The following is a 21,954-nucleotide window of genomic DNA, read 5'->3' as shown; positions in this document are numbered from 1 at the left end:
TTGCAAAAGCCATTCAAGCGATGACCGGGACACTAGGTGGTGGGAAAACCTCCACTGCTTGGAGGAAAAACCTCAAGTTTAGCCAGAAACCTCCACACCACAAAAATACCAGTGAAGGCAAGAAATGAAGGGATGAATTCGGTACATTCTGCAGCGAGAATGTTCATTGCAGACCTTTGGCCCTCTAGTAGTTGCTGGACTAGAATTCCCATCATCCTTGGCCATTGGCTATGCTTGCTGTGACTGATGGGAGTCATAGTTCAACAGCATCTGGAAGGCCAAGTGTTCCCCACCCCAGAACTAGGGAATAAGAAGATGTCCTTGTCTTGACTTCAGAGAATCATCTGAACGCAGCCATTGCAGAAGAGAGTGTCGATTTCTTTCCACTTGAGGATCCTTTATGTTTTTAAAACAAGGAATCAGGTTGGTATGATTTTTAATTGTATCTAGAGCAGCCTGTGGGTCCCCAGATGTTGTTGGACTACAACTCCCATCATCCCTGAGCTCTGGCCTTGCTAGCTAGGGGTGATGGGAGTTGTAGTTCAGCAACATCTGGGGACCCACAGGTTGAGAAAGGCTGATCTAGAGGAACTTGGTAATATATGCTACAGTTCACCAATACAAAGTTGTGGTTTGCTGATGGTTTGTAGGAACTCTTATGGTGGCTTGCAAACCTACAAATAGAGCTCCCTGAAGAACATACTGGATGAGGCCAATGCCCCCCTAGTCCAGCATCCTGTTCTCACAGTGGCCAACCAGATGCCTCAGTAGGAAGCACCCCAGCAGGACCCTCTTCCCTCCTGTGGTTTCCAGCAACTGGTATTCAGAAGCATTTCTGCCTGCGACTGTGGAGGCAAAGCAGAACCATGATGGCTAGAAGCCGTTGAGAGCCCTCTCCTCCTTCACGAACTTGTCCAATCCTCTCTTACAGCCATCTAGGTTGGTGGCAATCGCTGCCTTCTGTGGAAGTGAGCTCCATAACTTAGTTATGCACTACATAACATGCTTCCTTTCACATAGCTGTTTCATGAGCTCGATGATGACAAAATCGATGCAGTTAATGTTGATGATCTCATGGGCTCTGGGCCGAAGCTGCTGTCCCCATGGAGTTTCAGTAGAGACTATAACTTCCTCCGCGCCCAACTGGCTTGCAGAAGGTTCTCCGTATGTGGCGGCAGAAACCCAAAAGGACACGGCCAACATCAGAGCACAAGCACAGGCTAAGAGTGTGGCCAGGCAGCATCTCCAACAGACCTGGAGAAGGGCAACAACTGAGATGGCCCCAGTTGTCTGCTTGAGAGCATGGGGCAGCTGGAGTTTCGCTGAGACTGAGGAGCCCATGATAAGGTAACAACAGAGGGGAGCAGAAGGGTGATGACATCTCTATTCTGGTATAGGACTTAGTGGAAAGGGATGAACAGCGCCCCTAGCCTGATGGAGGATCTTGATTCTTATAATGACTCTGTAGCTCATAGTATTGTTTTTTTTAAAAAAAAAAAGTGGTAGAGGAATAAGCTGCTCCAGTTTTGTTCTCATTTTCCACCTCTGGTGTGCAGCTCTTAAGAACTGGATGTTCATTCCCAGGGTGAACGTTCCACACATTAGCAATCAATGAAGTTCCTCCTAAACTGCTTGCTCCTAGTTTTGTGGTTAGGCCATACACTTCAAGATATGAAACTGGCCTTACTGATGATTGGTTTTGAAGAATTTCTACCTCAGAGTCAAAGAGAGCTGATGCAGAAGACCAAGTGTTAAAACACTACTGTATGTTCCTAACCTCCTTGGTCTCACCTAACCTTAAGCAGCAAGCGTAGTAGCCCTGCCTAACTTCCTTTTCGCCTTAACAGCAGGCTATGAAATGGTTCCGGGAGCCAGGTGGAAGCCATGGCGTGCAACAATCGCTCCAACAGCAACCCCTCCGTTTTCATCCTGGTGGGCATTCCTGGCCTGGAAGCTGCTTACTTTTGGATGGCCTTCCCCTTCTGCTCCATGTACTTAGTAGCCTTGCTGGGCAACTTGACCATCCTCTTCGTGGTCAAGAAGGAGCCCAGCCTCCACTTGCCTATGTACTACTTCCTGTGCATGTTGGCCACCCTCGACTTGGTGCTGTGCTCCTCCACGGTGCCCAAGATCCTCGCCATCTTCTGGTTCCGGTCCCACTCCATTGGCTTCAAGGCCTGTGTCATCCAGATGTTCTTCATCCATGGTTTCTCAGCTGTGGAGTCAGGGGTGCTGCTCGCGATGGCCTTTGACCGCTACGTGGCCATCTGCGCCCCTCTACGCTACACCACCATCCTCACCAGCTCCGTCATCGCCAAGATTGGGTGTGCAGCCTTCGTGAGGGGCATTGGCTTGATGACCCCTTTGACTTGCATGGTGAGCCGTCTACCATATTATGGGCCCAATGTCATCGGCCATTCCTACTGCGAGCACATGGCCGTGGTCAAGTTGGCTTGTGGAGATATCACACCCAACCACATCTATGGGATCACGGCAGCCACCTTCGTGGTGGGATCAGACACCATCTTCATTGCTGTCTCCTATGTGCTCATTCTCAGGGCAGTCATGGGGCTCTCCTCTAAGGAAGCCCGACAGAAATCCTTCGGCACTTGCGGCTCCCACATCTGTGTCATCCTGATCTTCTACACTCCTGCCCTTTTCTCCTTTTACACACAACGCTGGGGACACCACATCCCTGCCCACATCCACATCTTGTTGGCTGACCTCTATGTCCTAGTGCCCCCCATGCTCAACCCTATCATCTATGGCATGAAAACAAAACAGATTCGGGAGCAAGTACTGAAGCCATTCTACTCGAAAGGAGTCAAGGTTGAGACTTGACTCCAACTGGTGTTAGACCCCCAAAGGATGAGAAGGTTAGAACTTGTTGCAATTTAACTGCATCTAGATCCCCCTGCCAGGTGAAGCCTCCAAGCTTTGGGTAGCTCAGTTATTAGAAGTGTGGTTCAAGTTTCATTGTTCTTTTCTCAAGTATACCAAGAAATATCTAAAATAATTAATTTGCCTGTTCAGGCTTCCTCACAACTGTCATTACAGAATATGTGGGTGGACAACACATGACAGCATGTTGAAGAGCTCCTGACATGGATTTTTGCTGCAGCCAGGATTTCAATAGCCCATTAATGGGAAACCTTGAAAATGGAACGGAAAACGTATTGAGAACATCACAAAATGTCATGGAAGGGGGAATTGTTCAGCGAAACTGGAGCATGTGTGATGCCATGATTTCCAAACTTCTCCATCAGGATACTTTGTGAATTGCCTGTCTTGATCCGCCATTCCTATTCAGACACGTTTTATTTACTTCTCCAGACATTTTGACTACCCGTCTCCTCCTCCCTCCCAGATCTGTTCTTCATGTTCTTCTCCAAATTCTAAGCCTTTGGGGTCTTCTTTCAATAAGCAACCCCTGCAACCAGTTATTGACCCCTGACACACTCGCAGCACCTTGGGGGGTTTCCCAGTTTCCTGGCTACATGACATCGGAGATGGCTGCTAGGGTGAGATATGGGCCAAACACTGTTCCCCTGTCCACCTTTTGGTTTACTGTATCATTTGATGTGAGCTTGTTAACGGAGAAATCTGAGGGCTCCCTTGGACAAAAAAACAAGGACACCAGCCAGGAATACCAGAGCAAAACAGCAGCCAGTAGGCTTGGTCTTTATTGAAGACTATGGTGACAGGACTCCCACCTGCCACAAGGTGGAACAAGATGGAAGCCCAGAACAAAAGAAGACCTCAACTTTTATTAGCTACTACTCCCCCATGCTACACCCCTAAGACTACATCATGACTACATCATTGACACATCACAAAGAGCAGGGGTTCAGGGAGGAGTTGTGGTGGTAACCTGAGTGTCTTGTCACCTGTCCGGTTCCTCCTTCCCCCCTCCCCATGATTACATTCCTGAGGACAAAGAGGAGTTCACTGTTTCCTGCCCCCAGAGGGAAGGGCTGGTCACTGTCCTTTGTTTCAGTCCGTGCTGAATCCACTTCCATATGCAGGTCCTTTGTGAGTGTAATGATCTTCTGCCTAGGACCATCAAGGTTGGCATGCCAACTGGGTAGGGCTCGCTGAGGACGTGTTGGCTGCCTTGTGTCAAGTCACCCCCCTTTGATATGCCCTGTTTACCTCAGACGGTTGTTGTGTAGATAAAACTGGGAGAGGGAGAGCTATATATTTCACTTTGAGCTTCCTGGAGGGGGGGGGGAATGGGATATAAATGTAATGGCTGTTAGGCATTTCCTCAATAAAAATGGAAACTGTTCTTGAGGTACATTGTAATCTGTGCTTGACTTTATAACCCTTTAGTGTTTTAATCTGCCTGCTGTTCCAAGTTTTTTACCTGCTTCATTCTACCATTTGTTGATTAGAGTGTCATGGAATTCTAGTCAATATACCGTTCCAGAGCAGAACTCCAATGTATAGTTAGCAGAGTAAAAACTTGAACACGTTGCAGGATTCCCCAAAAATAGACCAGAGCCAATTTCATCCAGCAGAGCTTTACTGCTACTGAAGGCAGATGAGCATAATGGTCGCAAATTCAAAACCTTTAGGATTGGCCCTGTCCATAAGAAATCCAGTTGCAGCAGACTTAACTTAAACTTGCAATAACTTATAATAAGACTAAAATCTTGACACTAAGCATACTATGTACAGAACACTAGAAGGAAGAGAGAGAGAAAGAGAAAGTGAAACCCAGGCTCTTTCTGGCCTCTTCTTATAGTCAGCATGACCTTGAGAGAAAGAGATAACAGAACCAGTTTAAACCAGCTGTACTCAGCGTCTCTGAAGGAATAACCCAAACAACACATGAACCTTCTGCTTGCTTCTTTCACACAGAGAAACTTCCAGAAACCTCTTGAATGAATTAGAATAGGAAAGATCTCTACACATCAGATCAATATTTTCTGCCCTAAGAAATGCAAACTGACCCAGAGGTTTTTTCCCAGGTGGGGCAGACTGCCCTTGGAGGTCTGTCCTGCAGGCTCAATAACTGACTTAGTGAGGAAGATTCTCAAAAACATTAGCCACGTCTCCTTCCCCTCTTCCCTCGTCCTTTCCACAAAGAGAGCCGTTGTCATGAAAACACCACCATTTCATGAACCTGTTACCAAAAAAAAAAGAGCCAGGCTTTGCTTTTGCAGCTCAACTCCCTCTCAAGGGACCTAAGACCCCGCGATGTCCACTCTCGGTCAGAGGAAGTGAATAGAATTGACAACCAGGGAAAGGGAAACAGCTACTTAAGCCCAGTCTTTCTTAATCTGTTGCTACAGACTCACCCTCCCTCCAGCAGCAGAAAGAAGAGCCTTGAGCAAAGTGGGGAGCAACTTTTAAAACCTCAGAAAGGGTCCAGCCCCCCCCTCCTATCAGTATGACCACCCACCCAAAACGTATTGAGAACATCACAAAATGTCATGGAAGGGGGAATTGCTCAGCGAAACTGGAGCATGTGTGATGCCATGATTTCCAAACTTGTCCATCAGGATACTTTGTGAATTGCCTGTCTTGATCCGCCATTTTATTTACTTCTCCAGGCATTTTGACTACCCGTCTCCTCCTCCTCCCTCTCTGATCTGTTCTTCATGTTCTTCTCCAAATTCTGCTCTTTGATAAGCCTTGGGAGTCTTCTATCAATGAGCAACCCCTGCAACCAGTTACAGACCCCTGACACACTTGCAGCCCCTTGGGGGGTTTCCCAGTTTCCTGGTTACGTGACTTCGGAGATGGCTGCTAGGATGAGATATGGGCCAAACACTGTTCCCCTGTCCACCTTTTGGTTTACTGTATCATTTGATGTGAGCTTGTTAACGGAGAAATCTGAGGGCTCCCTTGGACAAAAAAACAAGGACACCAGCCAGGAAAACCAGAGCAAAACAGCAGCCAGTAGGCTTGGTCTTGATTGAAGACTGTCACGACAGGACTCCCACCTGCCACCAGGTGGAACAAGATGGAAGCCCCGTACAAAAACATTTATTAGCTACTAATCCCCCATGCTACACCCCTAAGACTACATCATGACTACATCATTGACACATCACAAAGAGCAGGGGTTCAGGGAGGAGTTGTGGTGGTAACCTGAGTGTCTTGTCACCTGTCCGGTTCCTCCTTTCCCCCTCCCCATGATTACATTCCTGAGGACAAAGAGTTCGCAGTTTCCTGCCCCCAGAGGGAAAGGCTGGTCACTGTCCTTTGTTTCAGTTCGTACTGAATCCACTTCCATATGCAGTTCCTTTGTGAGTGTAATGATCTTCTGTCTAGGACCATCAAGGTTGGCATGCCAACTGGGTAGGACGTGTTGGCTGCCTTGTGTCAAGTCTCCCCCCTTTGATAATCCTTCCTTCATGGTGTAAAATAAAAGTGGAACGCTACAGATCCAATGTATGGCTGATTTGTCTGAGTGTGTGTGTGTGTCATGTTTGTACAAACTGAATGATTGGGGGGGGGGGCGGGATTCCTGCAACAAGCTTTATCCATAAAACAGACAAAACAGTCTCAGCCTTCTGCTGCTTCTTGAAACTTCTTCTCAATTCTTATCCGTTTCTGGAACAAACAATTTTCTCACACACAGAGAGAATATCCAACAGTTTCGCATTTGGTGCTGTTTGCACCGTTCCCCCTGGGACCCTGCAGAACTCTGAATGCTCCCAGTGCTGGCTGGGAAGCAGAACTGAGTTGGGGAAAGCCCTCAAATCCATCTGCACCACAGCACGGCCGGGCAGCCAGGCTGACCTGCACATGGCTGGTGCACCAATGAGGCCACCATGCTTTACAGAGTGCAGGAGATGCCACTGGTCTCCTCCCACCCCACAGATCCAGGGCCTGAATCAGGGGTGTGGTGGGGGCATCAGCAACACACCTTGCCTTGAGGCCCATATTTTGCTATTCTGTATGTTGTAATTCTGCTAGTTTGCCTTATGATAGAATTGTTTAGTTGTTTATGGGTCCTGTTGATACGATTTTGTAATTTTTGTATATAGTTTTTCTCCGTTTCTTTTTATTACTTTGTACCCCACTCTGGAAGAGAAGACTCCCTGGAAAAGACCCTGATGTTGGGAATGATGGAGGGCACAAGGAGAAGGGGAAGACGGAGGACAAGATGGTGGGACAGTGTTCTCGAAGCTACCAGCATGAGTTTGACAAATTGTGGGAGGCAGTGGAAGACAGGAGTGCCTGGCGTGCTCTGGTCCAAGGGGTCACCAAGAGTCGGACACGACTAAACGACTACACAACAACAACCCCACTCTGGGATTGAAAACATTCAATAATGATTGGGCTATAAATACGGTTATTAAAAAAACCAGGACAGAAAGTGGTGTGGTCCCAAGGTGCTTCTTCTCCCTCACACCACAGGAAATCCTTTCTCATTGCTCCCCTCCCTGAAGAGGATGAATTTGGGGATCAACCAGGAAATAAATACCCTTATAGAGCCTCAGCTGAACGCATTGGCTTTGCACGCAGGTGATGCATTCCTGGAGCCGGACAAAAAAACAGGTCCCTACTGCAATTGGTGTGCTAGTCCTGGAGGATGCTCAGATGACCTCCTACAACTCAGCTGTTGCCACCCAGCATCAGAAGACACACCTCAGGAATAGGGAAAGAGCTGTTGGGGATCAGAAGTGCAGGTGAACAAGACAGGGAGACACACAGCATATTCAGCTGAGTGTCTGTTTATCCTCTGTGCTCCTGACAAGACAAGCGTGTTCAGCCCTTGTGGTTTTCCTGGAGTTCAGATAAAGAGAGGAGGGAAATGCAATTTTTGTGATGGGATCTTCTTGGCATGGCTCCCTACTGCCAGTTGCAAGCAGAGAACAAGGCCTCCTTTGCAGTTATGCCTTCACCTGATCTGGATCTGACTCAGGTAGGTCTGGCGTTAAAGAGCAGCTTACAGATGATGATGATAATAATAATAATAATAATAATAATAATAATAATAATAATAATAATACATATTATTTATACCCCACTCTCCCTGGCCAGAGCTGGGCTCAGGGCGGCTAACACCAATAAAATTACAGTAAAAACATAATGGGGGGGACCAATTTAAAATACATGTTAAAATGCAATTTGAAATGCAGCCTCATTTTAAAGTAGCTGATAAATCAAGACCATAAGGGGAGGTGTAGACTTAGGCCCTTTACTTTGCCAGAGAATTGCTTACCCGCGTCCCCAGGACCGAGAAGAGAATAAAAAAAATTCCAGGAAAGTTTCTTCTTTGGAGAAAAGAGTTTTATTGCAAATCTGTGCACAGAGACAGCCAGCAGAATATAGTTTCTGAAATCTGACTGTAAAGCAATACGCATTTGCAAGCCTTCTTATACTTTGAGAGTATTTACCCACCTCCCAGACCTCCCCCAAACCTTCCCCAATCAGCTGGCAAGTTTTCAACTTATTCCCTTTTAGGGCATATCAATATTTGCTGGCTAAGGCTGCTAGCTAAGCACTTCCTCTGCTGGTTAAGCATTTTCTCTGCTCAGTAAGCACCCCCTCCCACCTCCTTGTACACGTGTCTTCTTTTGCTAGCTAAGCATTCCCTTGTATCTCTTCTTATCTTGCATTACTTAAAGCAGAAGCAAAGCAGGAAACATCTTGCTAGTGGTTTTTAGTTGACAGCAGTTTCTGGCTAGGCAGGAAACGACCTTCTGACCTGTAGCTAACATCAGCAGTTTCAGATAGCTGGTTAGACAGGAAACGGCCTCCTGACCTGTCTGATTTAGACTTTGCAAATAACTGCATTTTTGAGTTTGAGCTTGTGTAGCCATCCTAGCAGAGTGCTGGAATTTACTATGTGTAGATAGTATTAATGATTAACCGTTCCCTTCTCCCTTCACTCCCTCCTCTTCTTCTGAACAACCTAATACTTAGGTTCGTTCTGGGGTATGGGCCTATACTCCCTCATCACAGCGATGACTGTGGGTCCTAGCTTCCGTGACAGGAGTCTATGCATCATTTGCTGCAAGCATTGCAATAAGCAGGGGATACAGAGGCAAAGAAGCAAAAGGATTAATAGCGGTCCTGCTAATAATACTATAACATTCCTGAGCCAACTGCCATCAGGGAGCCAGGAATACATCCAACCCCATGCATCACTCCCTGTGGCTTTCAGCGGGTTTTCAGCTATCATTGTTTCCATGTGGTTGATGGTGGCTGAAATATTTGCTGACTGGTCTGAAATGTACATGCAGCAATGGGAATGAATTAAGGCACAAACTCCGCCCTTAGAGGCAAGGACTACATCCAAAGCGTAACGATTTTGAAGGACTACCTCCCTTATCTCTGACATTTCCTTATTAATTGCTTTTAAGGCCGAGATGGTGGAGTTAAACAAAGCCTCGGTCCAGTTTGCCAATCTATGCAGATCCTGGTAATTCATGGCTACACCCAAAGGGGGTAGAAGGGACCTAGAGATGGCTGTGCCGGTATACTGGTTAATAGGTGATTTCGCGTCCCTTTTGTTACGCAGACGGACTGTTGGGAGCTTATCCATCTTATACACCAGGGGTACGACTACTCCTAAAGTACAGGTTCCAGAAAAGGCAGAGGGGATTTCTTTGTAGGCTCTTGTGCCGCAGAGCAACCACAAATCAGACTGGAGCAGGCAGTTAGATCTGCTGCGCGCCGTCATCCAGGTAAACCAAGTATAAAAATCGACACACATAGCATCATAAATGGAAGTACCTTTTTGGAAGCAGGAAGACCCATTAATATACTCATAAGTCCAATTACAATATGGATAGTGACCTAAAAAATTGCTGCTGTTATGATTGAAACGGAGACAACGAGGTGCCTGTTCCATGAGTGACAGAAACACTGGGGGTGAATAGGTGCGACCATCTGACATAAGATTACTAATTCTAAATGACTCATTTATTGGAATACTATGCAGTAGTATGCCAGGCTTCTTAAATTGAGGAGGGATATGCATACAAACCCAACATTCAGAAAGATTAAGCATAGAAGAGAAACGATCTATATCTCTAACATAGGTATTATTACTCCAAATCTGATGATAGGGCTCTGACCGGTCGGTTTTCCGTATATGTGAGTCATCTCCCAGACCCAACCCAAGTAGGGCGAGTACCAGAAGGGTCAAGGGGATGGGGGCTGGTTGTTCCCTCCCACAAAATCGGTGACGCTCATGCCAGCAAAAGAAAACACACATCCATATGACAAGAGCGGTTGAGACAACCCCTATCCACCAACCCCAATCCTTCCATGGTTCCTCCCACCAATATTCAGGGGGTGTGCTCATTGTTGAAGAGCTCACTGATATTTGTGCCTAACTACCTGTTGAGCCTCAAGGATGAGAGTCCACTGGTGAGCTGATGCTCCTACTACGTGGGTCAACTTTTCTGCTAACCCTGATGGGTGGATTGAACCACTTGTTTAGCAATTTCAATGCACACCTGGTTAAGGCTCCCACCCCTGCAATACTTGCATTAAGATAGGTTCCGTCCCATCTATCGCCTGCATTAAGAGTAGGACCTGGTCTATCAAATGAGGTTGGTACAGTGCTCTACCTCCCATATAACAGTTGACTACCCTCCCACAGCAGCAAGAGCGGTCTAGAACTCGATAGATTTCGACCGTCTCTGCAACTTCCCGTATGAGCACTATCCACGCGTGCTGGGCAGTGGTGTGGGAGAGGAGCCACAACGGGGCAGTGGGGTGTTTTAAAACGGCAATCTCATCAAATCCCAGTTTCCAATAGCCATAGAGCACACCATCTCTTACCACCGGCAAGACGAACCAGTCGTAGCAGAGGCCATCAGGCCAATAAATGCGGTATGGCTCAGTGAGGTCAGGGCTGTGGGACATAGAGCAGATAACAAAAAGAAAAGAGAAAGTCCCTACGGAAATATTAAATGTCCTGGTGAACTTCCTGGGTTAGTCCCGGCACGGAGTTGGGGACGCTGCCCGCGGGCGCCCCTCCCATCCAATTCTTCAGCTGTGCGTTGAGATATCAGCTTCCGGTGTGATATCAGCAGAGCGGTCGTCTGCCAGGCGTCTGGAGATGGTCAGCCGAAGGGAGTTCTCTGGATCTGGTGTTACTGTCCAATCTAAGATGGCTTTCTTCACTCGAGTATGGTGGACCCACGGGGTGATGCCGGCAACCTTCACAGCGGTAGGTGTAGAGAGTAGCACAGTATAGGGTCCCCTCCAGCAGGGCTGTAGGGGGGCTCGCTGCCAGTCTTTCACCCACACTTCGTCACCTGGCTCGAACTGATGGAACGGTTCAGTCAACACACATGGGGTGCGAGCCTGGGTCCACCTGTTGAGATAAGAGAAAACTTGGGAGAGTGACTGTACATAATTATTCAATTGCACATCTTGGCTAGCATATGGAGTCAACATTCTAACATATGGAACTGGTCTTCCAAACAGAATTTCAAAAGGTGACAGGTGGGTTCGCTTTGACGGGAGACTGCGGACCCTGAGTAATGCCAAGGGCAACATGGTCACCCAATTAGACCCGGTTTCCTGAGTCAGCTTGGACAGCTGATTCTTTAGAGTTCTGTTCATTCTCTCTACTTTTCCAGAACTCTGGGGTCTATAAGCAGTATGCAGCTTCCAGTTGATCTGGAGCGCTTTTGCCAGCCCCTGTAGGACTGCATGAACAAATGCTGGCCCATTATCAGATCCTATGGACCTTGGCAATCCATAGCGAGGGATGATTTCCCTAAGCAGGCACCTGGTTACTTCAAATGCCTTTTCAGTCTTTGTGGGCCATGCTTCGACCCATCCGGTGTAGGTGCACACTGCCACCAGCAGATAGTGGTGTAGTCCACAACGGGGTAATTCAGTAAAGTCCACGACAAGATCTTCCATAGGTGCCGTTCCACTGTGCTGAATCCCTGGGGGAGCCAGTGGTCCGGTTCTGGGATTATTCTTTTGACACAGCAGGCATTTCCTGGAGATCTGGGCTGCCAGTTGGTAGAGGTGGGCTATGTAGAAGCACTTTTCCAGCTGCTTGGTTGTAGCATCTGGTCCTATGTGGGTTGAATCATGGTATCTCTGAGTAACCTGCCGAGAAAGGGACTCTGGAATCCATATCCTGTCATCAGGGGTAAGGTACCATCCCTCTTTGGACAATGTCAGCTCCTGAGCATCTGCAGTGTCCCTTTCCTGCTTCGTATAAGCTGGCTTGTCAGTGGTGCTTAAAATCTCTTCTGGGACCAGGGCTCCGATAACCGAAGCGGGGGCCAGTTCCCGGGCTGCTTCTTTGGCCACTTTGTCTGCCAATCGATTTCCTCTGGCCACTTCCCCTGGTCCAGTCTTGTGGCCATAGCAATGGATAACTGCTACCGCTTCAGGCTCCCATACAGCATCCAGAAGGTTCAACAAAGCTTGTGGGTGGGCCACCTGGTTTCCTCTGGAGGTAAGCAAACCTCTCTCTTTCCATAAGGCTCCATGGGCGTGTAAGGTCAGGAATGCATACTTAGAATCAGTATAGATGTTTATCTTCTGTCCCTTTGCCAGGCTCAGGGCTCTGGTAAGCGCAGTTAGTTCTGCCAGCTGGGCCGATGTTCCAGGCGGGAGTGACTTTGCTTCGACCACCTGGTCGTCCAGGGCTACCACTGCATAGCCTGCTTTTCGCTGCCCAGCCTCGACAAAGCTGCTTCCATCCACAAACCATGAAAGCCAGTGGGGGTCTGCTTCGTCTTTGAGATCAGGCCTGCTGGAATATACTTCGTCCATTACTTCAATGCAGTCGTGCGTCTTCTCCTCACCTTCTCCTACCGGCAACAGGGTAGCTGGGTTGAGGGCGGTGGTGACCTGGAACTTCAAACGTGGGTGCAACAATAACATCTGGCACTTTCTCATTTTTGCTTGGGAGAGGAAATAGGTGCTCTTCATGTCAAGCAGAGCTGGGACTGCATGCGGGGTCACACAAACAGTGTCTTGGCCAAAAGTAAATTTGTCTGCTTTGTTCAATAGGGTGGCTACTGCCACAACTGCTCTCATGCACGGTGGTAAGCCTTGTTCTGTAGGCGTCAGGCGCTCAGATAGGTATGCCACGGGCTGCTGCCAGCTTCCCAATTTTTGACATAGCACTCCCTTTGCTGTTCCCTGGTCTTCATCCACAAACAGGGAGAAAGGCTTTTCTGGATTTGGGATACCCAGCGCTGGTGCTTGCTGCAATGCCTTTTTCAAATCCTGGAAGGCATGTTGTTGCTCTTCTCCCCACACAAAGGGGTCCTTTTCAGTTCCTCTGGTTGATTCATGCAGAGGCTTGGCAATTGTGCTGTAGTTTGGTATCCATATTCTACAGAATCCTGCCGAGCCCAAAAAACCACGAAGTTCCCTGCGATTCTTTGGCTCTGGAATCTGGATGATGGCTTGCTTCCTTTCTTCCCTTAGGGTCCGTCGCTGATGGGATATATCAAATCCAAGGTATTTTACGATGGGTTGGCATATTTGGGCCTTTTTCTTAGATACTCGGTATCCTGCTTCAGCCAGATGATTTAACAAGTCCTTGGTGGCTTCCATACACGTGTCCTCGTCTGAACAGGCCAAAAGAAGGTCATCTGCGTACTGCAACAGAATCCTGTGTGGGCTGGTGGGGAAGCTAGACAGGTCCGAGGCCAATGCAACCCCAAAAAGGGTTGGAGAATTCTTGAAGCCTTGTGGAAGCCTTGTCCACGTGTATTGCACCCTGGTGCCTGTTCCTGGATCTGTCCATTGAAATGCAAACAGGGGCTGGCTTTCCTCTGCCAGGCGGCAGCAGAAGAATGCATCCTTCAAGTCCAATACTGTGAAACAACATGCAGTAGGAGGTATTAGACTAAGCAGCGTGTAAGGGTTGGGCACATTGGGGTGGAGGGTTTCCACGGCCTGGTTGACCAATCGAAGGTCTTGGACCGGACGGTACGTGCCATCTTCCTTCTTTACCGGCAAGAGTGGGGTATTCCACTGAGATTGACACTGTCTCAGGATGCCATGGCGAAGTAACCGTTCCAAATGTACCCATACTCCCTCTGCAGCTCTTCGGGGGATAGGATATTGGTTTACAGCCACAGGGTTGGCGAATGGTTTGGGCTTGACTATTATAGGTGGGATGTTCTTTGCCATTCCGGGCGGGTTGCCTTCTGCCCACACATCAGGGTTAACTTCTTGCAAGAGGTCCTCTGAAATAATCCCCTCCTCTTCTTTTACCATCATTAAGCGCCAGTGTTCCCTTAAAGGTACCTCTAAGGAGAATTCCCCTGCTGGCCCTGTGGTCATTGTTACTTCTCCTGTTGGTTGGAAAGAAATCTGGGCTTGCAATTTTGATAGCAGGTCTCGGCCCAATAATGGGATGGGGCACTCCGGTATATACAAAAACTTGTGTTGGACCACTTGGCCGCCCAAGCGACAGGCAACAGATTGCAGGAATGGGGCTCTTTGTGATTTGCCTGTAGCTCCTACTATATTAATTGTTTGCTTGGTGGGCTTGGATACTGGTACTGGCAAAACAGAGTGTGTGGCTCCGGTGTCCACCATGAAGGGGATGGTTCGGTTCCCTGTTTGTATTTTGACCATGGGCTCACGGGAACCTAAATCAGCTGGGCCCGGTCTGTCCTAATATTCTTCCTCTTCCTCTCTCAGGCTCATTGCGCCGGACTGCCTTTGGGCTGGGGGGTGCCAGGGGGGTCCCTGTCCACGTCCTCTACCCCTGCCGACATTCGCCGATGTCCAGGGTCTCAGTTCCTGTCCAGGTCCCACGGGGGTTGGCCCTGGGATTCGTTCTCCTCGTCCTCTTCCACCTGAATGAGCCTGTGGGCATTCTCTTTTCCAGTGCCCTTCCTGCCGGCAGATGGCGCACTGGTTCCTTCCCAGACGGCCTTGCCCTCCTCCCCGGGCACTTCCTCTTCCCTGAGGGGTGGGTGCGGTAGCCTGTAGCGCCATCAACTTCTTTGCTTGATACTTCTCCTTTTTCTTCTGCGCCTCTTCCTCCCTCTGATTATAGGTGGTTTGAGCCAGTTCTAACATCCACTCTAGGGTGTGGCCCATGAACCCCTCGTTTTTTTGAATCTTTCGACGGACATCGGCTGCCGCTTGCGCTACAAAGGCAGCTTTTAAGATAGGGGCGTTGGCAGCCTCATCTGGGTCCACAGGAGTATACTGGCGGTAAGCTTCCTTCAGGCGTTCTAAATATGCTCCTGGGGCCTCTTCATTTCCCTGCACTACCTCTCTAACCTTTACAAAGTTGGTGGGTTTCCTGGCTGCCCTTCTCATTCCATTTAATACATTCTGGCGGTAGGTAGTGAGGATGTTCTGGCCACCAGTAGTTTGATAATCCCAATTCGGGGTGTTTTCAGGGTACCCTGCTGCAATAGCTGGATCCTGCACTCCCTGCGCTCTCATGTGTGCTCGGGCTTCAGCATGGATGCGCCTAGTCTCTTCTGTGGTTAGCAGCGCATCCATTAAATACTGCACATCATCAAAGGTGGGATTATAAGTTTTAAAAATCCCTTCAAACAGCTTTATGATTTTCGCTGGGTTTTCCTCAAATGAAGGATTTTGATTTCTCCAATTACAGACATCTGCACTCGAAAAGGGTATATGCTGGACCGTGTAGGTCCGTTCTGCTGCTGCCCCATTAGCTCCTGGAGGTCCCGGTGGGTCATAAACCCTTCGGAGGGGTAGTACTCCGGCTGCCTGATCCCTCCTGGTTTTCTCATACTGTCTATGAGACATAACTTTCTTCGCTGCCTGTCCCCACTTACGTTGCCATCTCTTTCTCTTGTCAGGGGTGCAGCATTCTGCTGCCTCAACTAACAAGGGACTCACATCCAATTTTTCCGCATAGGGGCTTACGTATGCCGTAATGCGTTCCTCCTGTTCCGTGGTCCACCTCATATTCTTCTCAGTCCATCTTATCAACTCCTCTATAAATTCCTCATCATCTTCTTCCTCCTTCTTTTCCTCTAACTCATCATTCATTAACAAGTTGCTGTCCCTTTTTTCTAGACTTGGTGCAGGGCTTGCTTGGGCCTGGGGACCGGCTCCTCCCGGTGCCTGGAGACCTGGGCCTGGGGGATTTGCCAGAGGGGCAGTTGGTGGAGCATAGGGTGGCGGTGGTTTGATGACTTCCCCCTCCTCATCTTCTGGGTCTGGTATCACTGGGGGCTTTTCTGACTTCCCTGCCGGTCGAACTGCACAAACTGTACTTTGTGGGGCGTCGCCTTGGCAGGCTTTCAACCATGGTGGGTTCTTTTCTACATTGGTTTTCCAAGTCGAAATGTAAGGGATTTGGTCGGGGTGGGCATTCAATATGTTCTGATATAATGGACTGATTAGTTGCAAATCAAAGCTTCCTCCTGACGGCCAATTAGTTTGTGCGGGCCAGTCAACTTCACACAATGTCCTCATTCTCTGTCTTCTTAATTTAATTCCCCAGTCATAACTTTTTGTGGCGGCTTTCCAATTGTTTAAAAAGCATTCCAGGGGACTACATTGGCTTGCCCCAGACCCCATTTTTTTTTCTCTTCAGATACTCCTCTCCTAACTGGGTTATAAATTCTTTCACACACCAAATAATACAGATTGTGGCCTGCACGAGGTCGCCCTGGCAGAAAACGCACAACCCTGCAATCGCTCGACCAAGGGGCACTAATACCCCGGCCCACACTCGACAATTCAATCACCGGAGTATCTGACATGCAACACACACAACATACAAATCACATCAATATAATTTCCCCTCCTTCCTCTGTTCCAAATTTATGCTGGTGGCATTCTCCTGCACAACCAGTCCCCTTATTCCTGGTGGCTGGCACTGTACTGCACAACCAATCCCCTTGTTCCTGGCTGGCACTGTACTGCCACAGCCAGGTGAGGCTGATCAGGCCTCGCCCTTTCCCTTGGGCTTACCTTTTTTTCGCTGCAGACCCCTTCTGGCCAGTTCTCTTTTCTCCCTCGACCTGTGTCTCCACTCCGGAGCGGTGTGGCTGGTTCCCCCCACGAATTGGCAGGGTGCGCGCTTGGAGCCTGCAAAACGCCGATCCGAGCTGTTCACCGAGGTCGAGCCTGGCCCTCCCCGGCCCTCTGGGGTGGGGCAAAGCTTCCCGGCCAATGCACCAAGCTGTAGACTTAGGCCCTTTACTTTGCCAGAGAATTGCTTACCCGCGTCCCCAGGACCGAGAAGAGAATAAAAAAAATTCCAGGAAAGTTTCTTCTTTGGAGAAAAGAGTTTTATTGCAAATCTGTGCACAGAGACAGCCAGCAGAATATAGTTTCTGAAATCTGACTGTAAAGCAATACGCATTTGCAAGCCTTCTTATACTTTGAGAGTATTTACCCACCTCCCAGACCTCCCCCAAACCTTCCCCAATCAGCTGGCAAGTTTTCAACTTATTCCCTTTTAGGGCATATCAATATTTGCTGGCTAAGGCTGCTAGCTAAGCACTTCCTCTGCTGGTTAAGCATTTTCTCTGCTCAGTAAGCACCCCCTCCCACCTCCTTGTACACGTGTCTTCTTTTGCTAGCTAGGCATTCCCTTGTATCTCTTCTTATCTTGCATTACTTAAAGCAGAAGCAAAGCAGGAAACATCTTGCTAGTGGTTTTTAGTTGACAGCAGTTTCTGGCTAGGCAGGAAACGACCTTCTGACCTGTAGCTAACATCAGCAGTTTCAGATAGCTGGTTAGACAGGAAACGGCCTCCTGACCTGTCTGATTTAGACTTTGCAAATAACTGCATTTTTGAGTTTGAGCTTGTGTAGCCATCCTAGCAGAGTGCTGGAATTTACTATGTGTAGATAGTATTAATGATTAACCGTTCCCTTCTCCCTTCAGAGGGAAACATAAGGGTCAGGCTGAGTCTAAACCAAAGGCCAGGCGGAACAGCTCTGTCTTTCAGGCCCTGCGGAAAGATGTCAAGTCCCGCAGGGCCCTGGTCTCCGGTGACAGAGCATCCCACCAGGTCGGGGAAAGTTCTGAAAAGGCCCTGGCCCTAGTTGAGATGAGCTATAGGACCTTCAAATGCACATAGGGATATGCCTAATTCAAGCTCAGAGGATGAGGAAGCTTTAAGCAAAGTACATTGTCTTGTTTGTTACAGTGCCTTCTTGGTAGTGGCTCCCTCCCTGTGGAACGCCCTCCCATCAGATGTCAAGCAGATAAAGAATTACACACCAGGCAGCCCTGTATCAGGAAGTTTTGAATGTTTGGCATTTTATTATTTTTTATGTTTTGCTGGAAGCTGCCCAGAGTGGCTGGTGAAACCTAGCCAGATGGGAAGGGTATAAATGTTGTTGTTGTTGTTCTTTCTTTGTTTGTTTGTTTGTTTGTTGTTTTATGTACTTTTGTCCCTTTATATTGTAAACTGCCCTGTGATCCTCAGATGAAAGGTGGCATAGAAATTTAAGTGATAAATAATAAATAACAAAGTACCTCACCAAAGAGTAAGCTGAGCAGTCACTGAAATAGAGAAGTCCTCTTGTGGATCAGAATAATAATAATAATAATAATAATAATAATAATAATAATAATAATAATTAATTTATACCCCGCCCATCTGGCTGGGCCTCCCCAGCCACTCTGGGTGGCTTCCATAAAAACCAAAAATACAATAAAATATCACATGTTAAAACCTTCCCTGAACAGGGCTGCCTTAAGATGTCTTCTGAATGTCAGGTAGTTGTTTATCGCTTTGACATCTGCTGGAAGGGCGTTCCACAGGGTGGGCGCCACTACCGAAAAGGCCCTCTGCCTGGTTCCCTGTAGCTTTGCTTCTCGCAATGAGGGAACCGCCAGAAGGCCCTCGGCGCTGGACCTCAGCGTCTAGGCAGAATGATGGGGGTGGAGACGCTCCTTCAGGTATACTGGACCGAGGCCGTTTAGGGCTTTAAAGGTCAGCACCAACACTTTGAATTGTGCTCGGAAACATACTGGGAGCCAATGTAGGTCTTTCAAAAAGTTGGTTAAGTTGCTGGAAGCAAAGAGTAGGATTGAATGGACAGATAGAAGTAGAAAATGGAGTCCCTCTTTAATTAGTACTGGGACCTGTACTTCCTAACTTGTTCATAAATGGTCTAGAGTTGGGAGTGAGCAGTGAGGTGGTCAACTTTGCTGATGATAATACATTATTCAGAGTTGTTAAAACAGAATGAGATTGCGATGAGCTCCAAAAAAACCTCTCCAAACTGAGTGAATGGGCAGTAAAATGGCAGCTGCAGTTCAGTGTAAAATAAGTGTAAATATTGGTGCATATTGCAGCAAAAGAAAAAGAAAGAAAGAAACCCTTAATTTCGCTTTTGTGCTCATGTGGTCTGAACTGGAGGTGACAGGCCAGGAGAGAGACCTTGAGCTCATAGAAGATATCTCAAGGAAGAGGTAGACACAATGGATGATGGCTCTGAAAAGGCAGATTCCATGCTAGGGATCACTAGGAAAGGCATTCAAAATGAAGCTGTCGGAGTCATTTTGCTGCTACACAAATATATGGTGTGGCTGCATTTGGAATACTGTGTACAGTTTTGGCCACCTCAAAAAGGATATTGTAGAGTTGAGAAAGGTTCAATAAAAGGTAGCCAAAATAATCAAGGGGGTAGAGTGACTCGCCCTGTGAAGAATGGTTGCAGCATTTGGGACTTTTTAGTTTAGAGAAAAGGCAAGTAAGAGCCGACATGATAGAAGTTTATAAAATTATGCATTGCCTGGAGAAAGTGGATAAAGAAAAGCTTTTCTCCCTCAATCATAGCACCAGAACTTGTGGACATCCAAGGAAGCTGAACGTTGGAAGATTCAGGATAGAGAAAAGAAGGGACTTCTTCACGCAGCACAGAGTTAAACAATGGAACTCACTCCCACCGGAGGCCACAAACTTTAAAAGAGAATTGGATGAATTCATGGAGGATAAGACTATTAACGGCTACCAGGAGGGAAGAGGGCTGCTTGCTAGTTTCTCATTGGGGCAACTATTCGGCCACTGTGAGAACAAGATGTTGGGCTAGTTGGGCCACTGGCCTGATCCTGTAGGCTCTTCTTATGTTCCAGATGTGCTGGCTTTCAATTCCCACCATCCCCAGCCAGCATGGGCATCTGAAGAGCACCAGGTTGGGGAATACTGGTGTATTTGTTTGAAGGTGCTCGAGTTCCACTCACTGATTGACTTGTGCACCGGTGAGTGAAGCAGAACTACTAGGGGTGTCCTAGAACTCAGCCCCTGCCAGCAACTGATCCTCCGGGACCCTTGGGGTTGTAGGGAGAGAAGGTGTCAGTAGGAAACCTTCTACAGGGAAAGAGGAGAAAACAGCGTTGCTTCCCTTTTGTGAAGCCAACCTTAAACGCAAATTCTCTTTCTTGGGATTTCATTTCTCGTTAAACTAGAACACCACGCTCAGCTTCATGGATCCAGACAAGTTCAACTCCAGCTCCTCTGCCTTCTTCTTAGTTGGCATCCCTGGGCTAGAAAGTGTCCACTCCTGGATGGGCGCCCTCTTCTGCTCAATGTACTTGATGGCACTTGCAGGAAACTGCGTCCTCCTCCTGACAATCCTCCTGGCTCACTCCTTGCACCATCCCATGTTCTACTTCCTGGCCATGTTGGCAACGATTGACCTGGTCATGGCCACAACTGTGGTCCCCAAGATGCTCGGCATCTTCTGGATGGGCTCTCAAGCGATTGGCTTTGATGCGTGCTTCACCCAGATGTTCCTCATCCACGCCACCACAGCTGTGGAGTCAGGAGTCTTGCTGGCCATGGCCTTTGACCGGTACGTCGCCATCTGCCACCCGCTAAGATATGAGACTATCTTGACATCCCAAAGGGTCGTGCAGATAGGGCTGGCCATTCTGGCAAGAGGGGTCCTCTTCATGGTGCCTTTGACCTGGATGTTGAGGCGTCTGCCATACTGTGCTTCCAAAGTGATATCTCATTCCTACTGCGAGCACATGGTGGTCATGAAATTGGCCTGTGCAGGTTATTCTGCAAGCAGCACCTACAACTTGGTGGGGACCACCCTCATTGTGGGGACCGACACAGCCTTCATCGCCTTGTCTTACAGACTGATTCTCAGGGTTGTGGGGAAACTTGCCGAGAAAACCGAGCGGCTCAAGTCCTTCAGCACCTGCAGCTCCCACATCTGTGTGATGCTGCTCTACTACCTCCCAGGTTTGGCCTCCATTTACATCCAGTGCTTTCCCCAGGCAGTGCCACCACATGTGCAGGTCCTGCTGGCTGATCTGTATCTCAGCCTCCCTCCCATGCTGAACCCCGTCATTTACAGCATCAGGACAAAGCAGGTGCGTGAGGCTCTGTGCAAAGTATTTTCCTTCTTCAAGGGTCCTCTTGGATGAGCAAGAGGATGGAGCAAGAGAAGATTTTTCCAAAGGAGGAAAAAATATTTTTCGTTGACAGGCTGAACTCTTTCTCCCTCTGCTCATCAACCCCTCTGCCCTTCCCCCCACAATAACTCTCTAGAGCTTCCCCTTCCCATGCCATGGGACTATGGAGATTGCTTTTCACCACCACCATTTCTGAAGCCGTTTCTCTCTTCTGTTCTACAGTTCTGCTACGCACCCAATTTCACCACCACCCACATGCCCATGCGTCTTCCCTTTTGTGCAACCCACCCTGCATGCAAACTACACGCCTCCATGGTGTAGTGGTTAAAAGCGGTAGTCTCGTAATCTGGGGAATCGGGTTCGCGTCTCCGCTCCTCCACATGCAGCTGCTAGGTGACCTTGGGCCAGTCATACTTCTCTGAAGTCTCTCAGCCCCACTCACCTTACAGAGTGTTTGTTGTGGGGGAGGAAGGGAAAAGGAGAATGTTAGCCGCTTTGAGACTCCTTAGGGTAGTGATAAAGCGGAATATCAAATCTAAACTCTTCTTCTTCTTCTTCTTCTTCTTCTTCTTCTTCTTCCTCCCTTTGCACTTGTTGCAGCTGCTAAGCACCCTTTTCACTTTCCACCAAGGCCAGCCTAATACATGTTGGTACCTGAGGCA

At 48.2% G+C, this 21,954-nt stretch overlaps 1 protein-coding gene across 1 annotated transcript; it reads left to right on the top strand.

The window, feature by feature from the left end:
* Positions 1–1,953: 1,953 nt before the first annotated feature.
* LOC309368837 (uncharacterized protein) lies at positions 1,954–21,304 on the top strand (the record flags this gene model as incomplete). The annotated part of the gene is made up of 5 exons (XM_081909143.1): positions 1,954–2,829; positions 14,611–14,731; positions 14,819–14,884; positions 15,976–16,076; positions 20,336–21,304. The coding sequence occupies exons 1-5, from the start codon at positions 1,969–1,971 to the stop codon at positions 21,302–21,304; spliced, it is 2,118 nt and encodes a 705-aa protein (XP_081765269.1). The 5' UTR covers positions 1,954–1,968.
* Between the last annotated feature and the right edge of the window lie 650 nt (positions 21,305–21,954).

The sequence above is a fragment of the Podarcis melisellensis genome, assembly GCF_964234715.1.
Source record: "Podarcis melisellensis genome assembly, chromosome: 4".
Lineage (NCBI taxonomy): Eukaryota > Metazoa > Chordata > Lepidosauria > Squamata > Lacertidae > Podarcis > Podarcis melisellensis.
The sequence above is the reverse complement of the archived record's forward strand: the minus strand, read 5'-3'. Positions and strand labels throughout refer to the sequence as shown.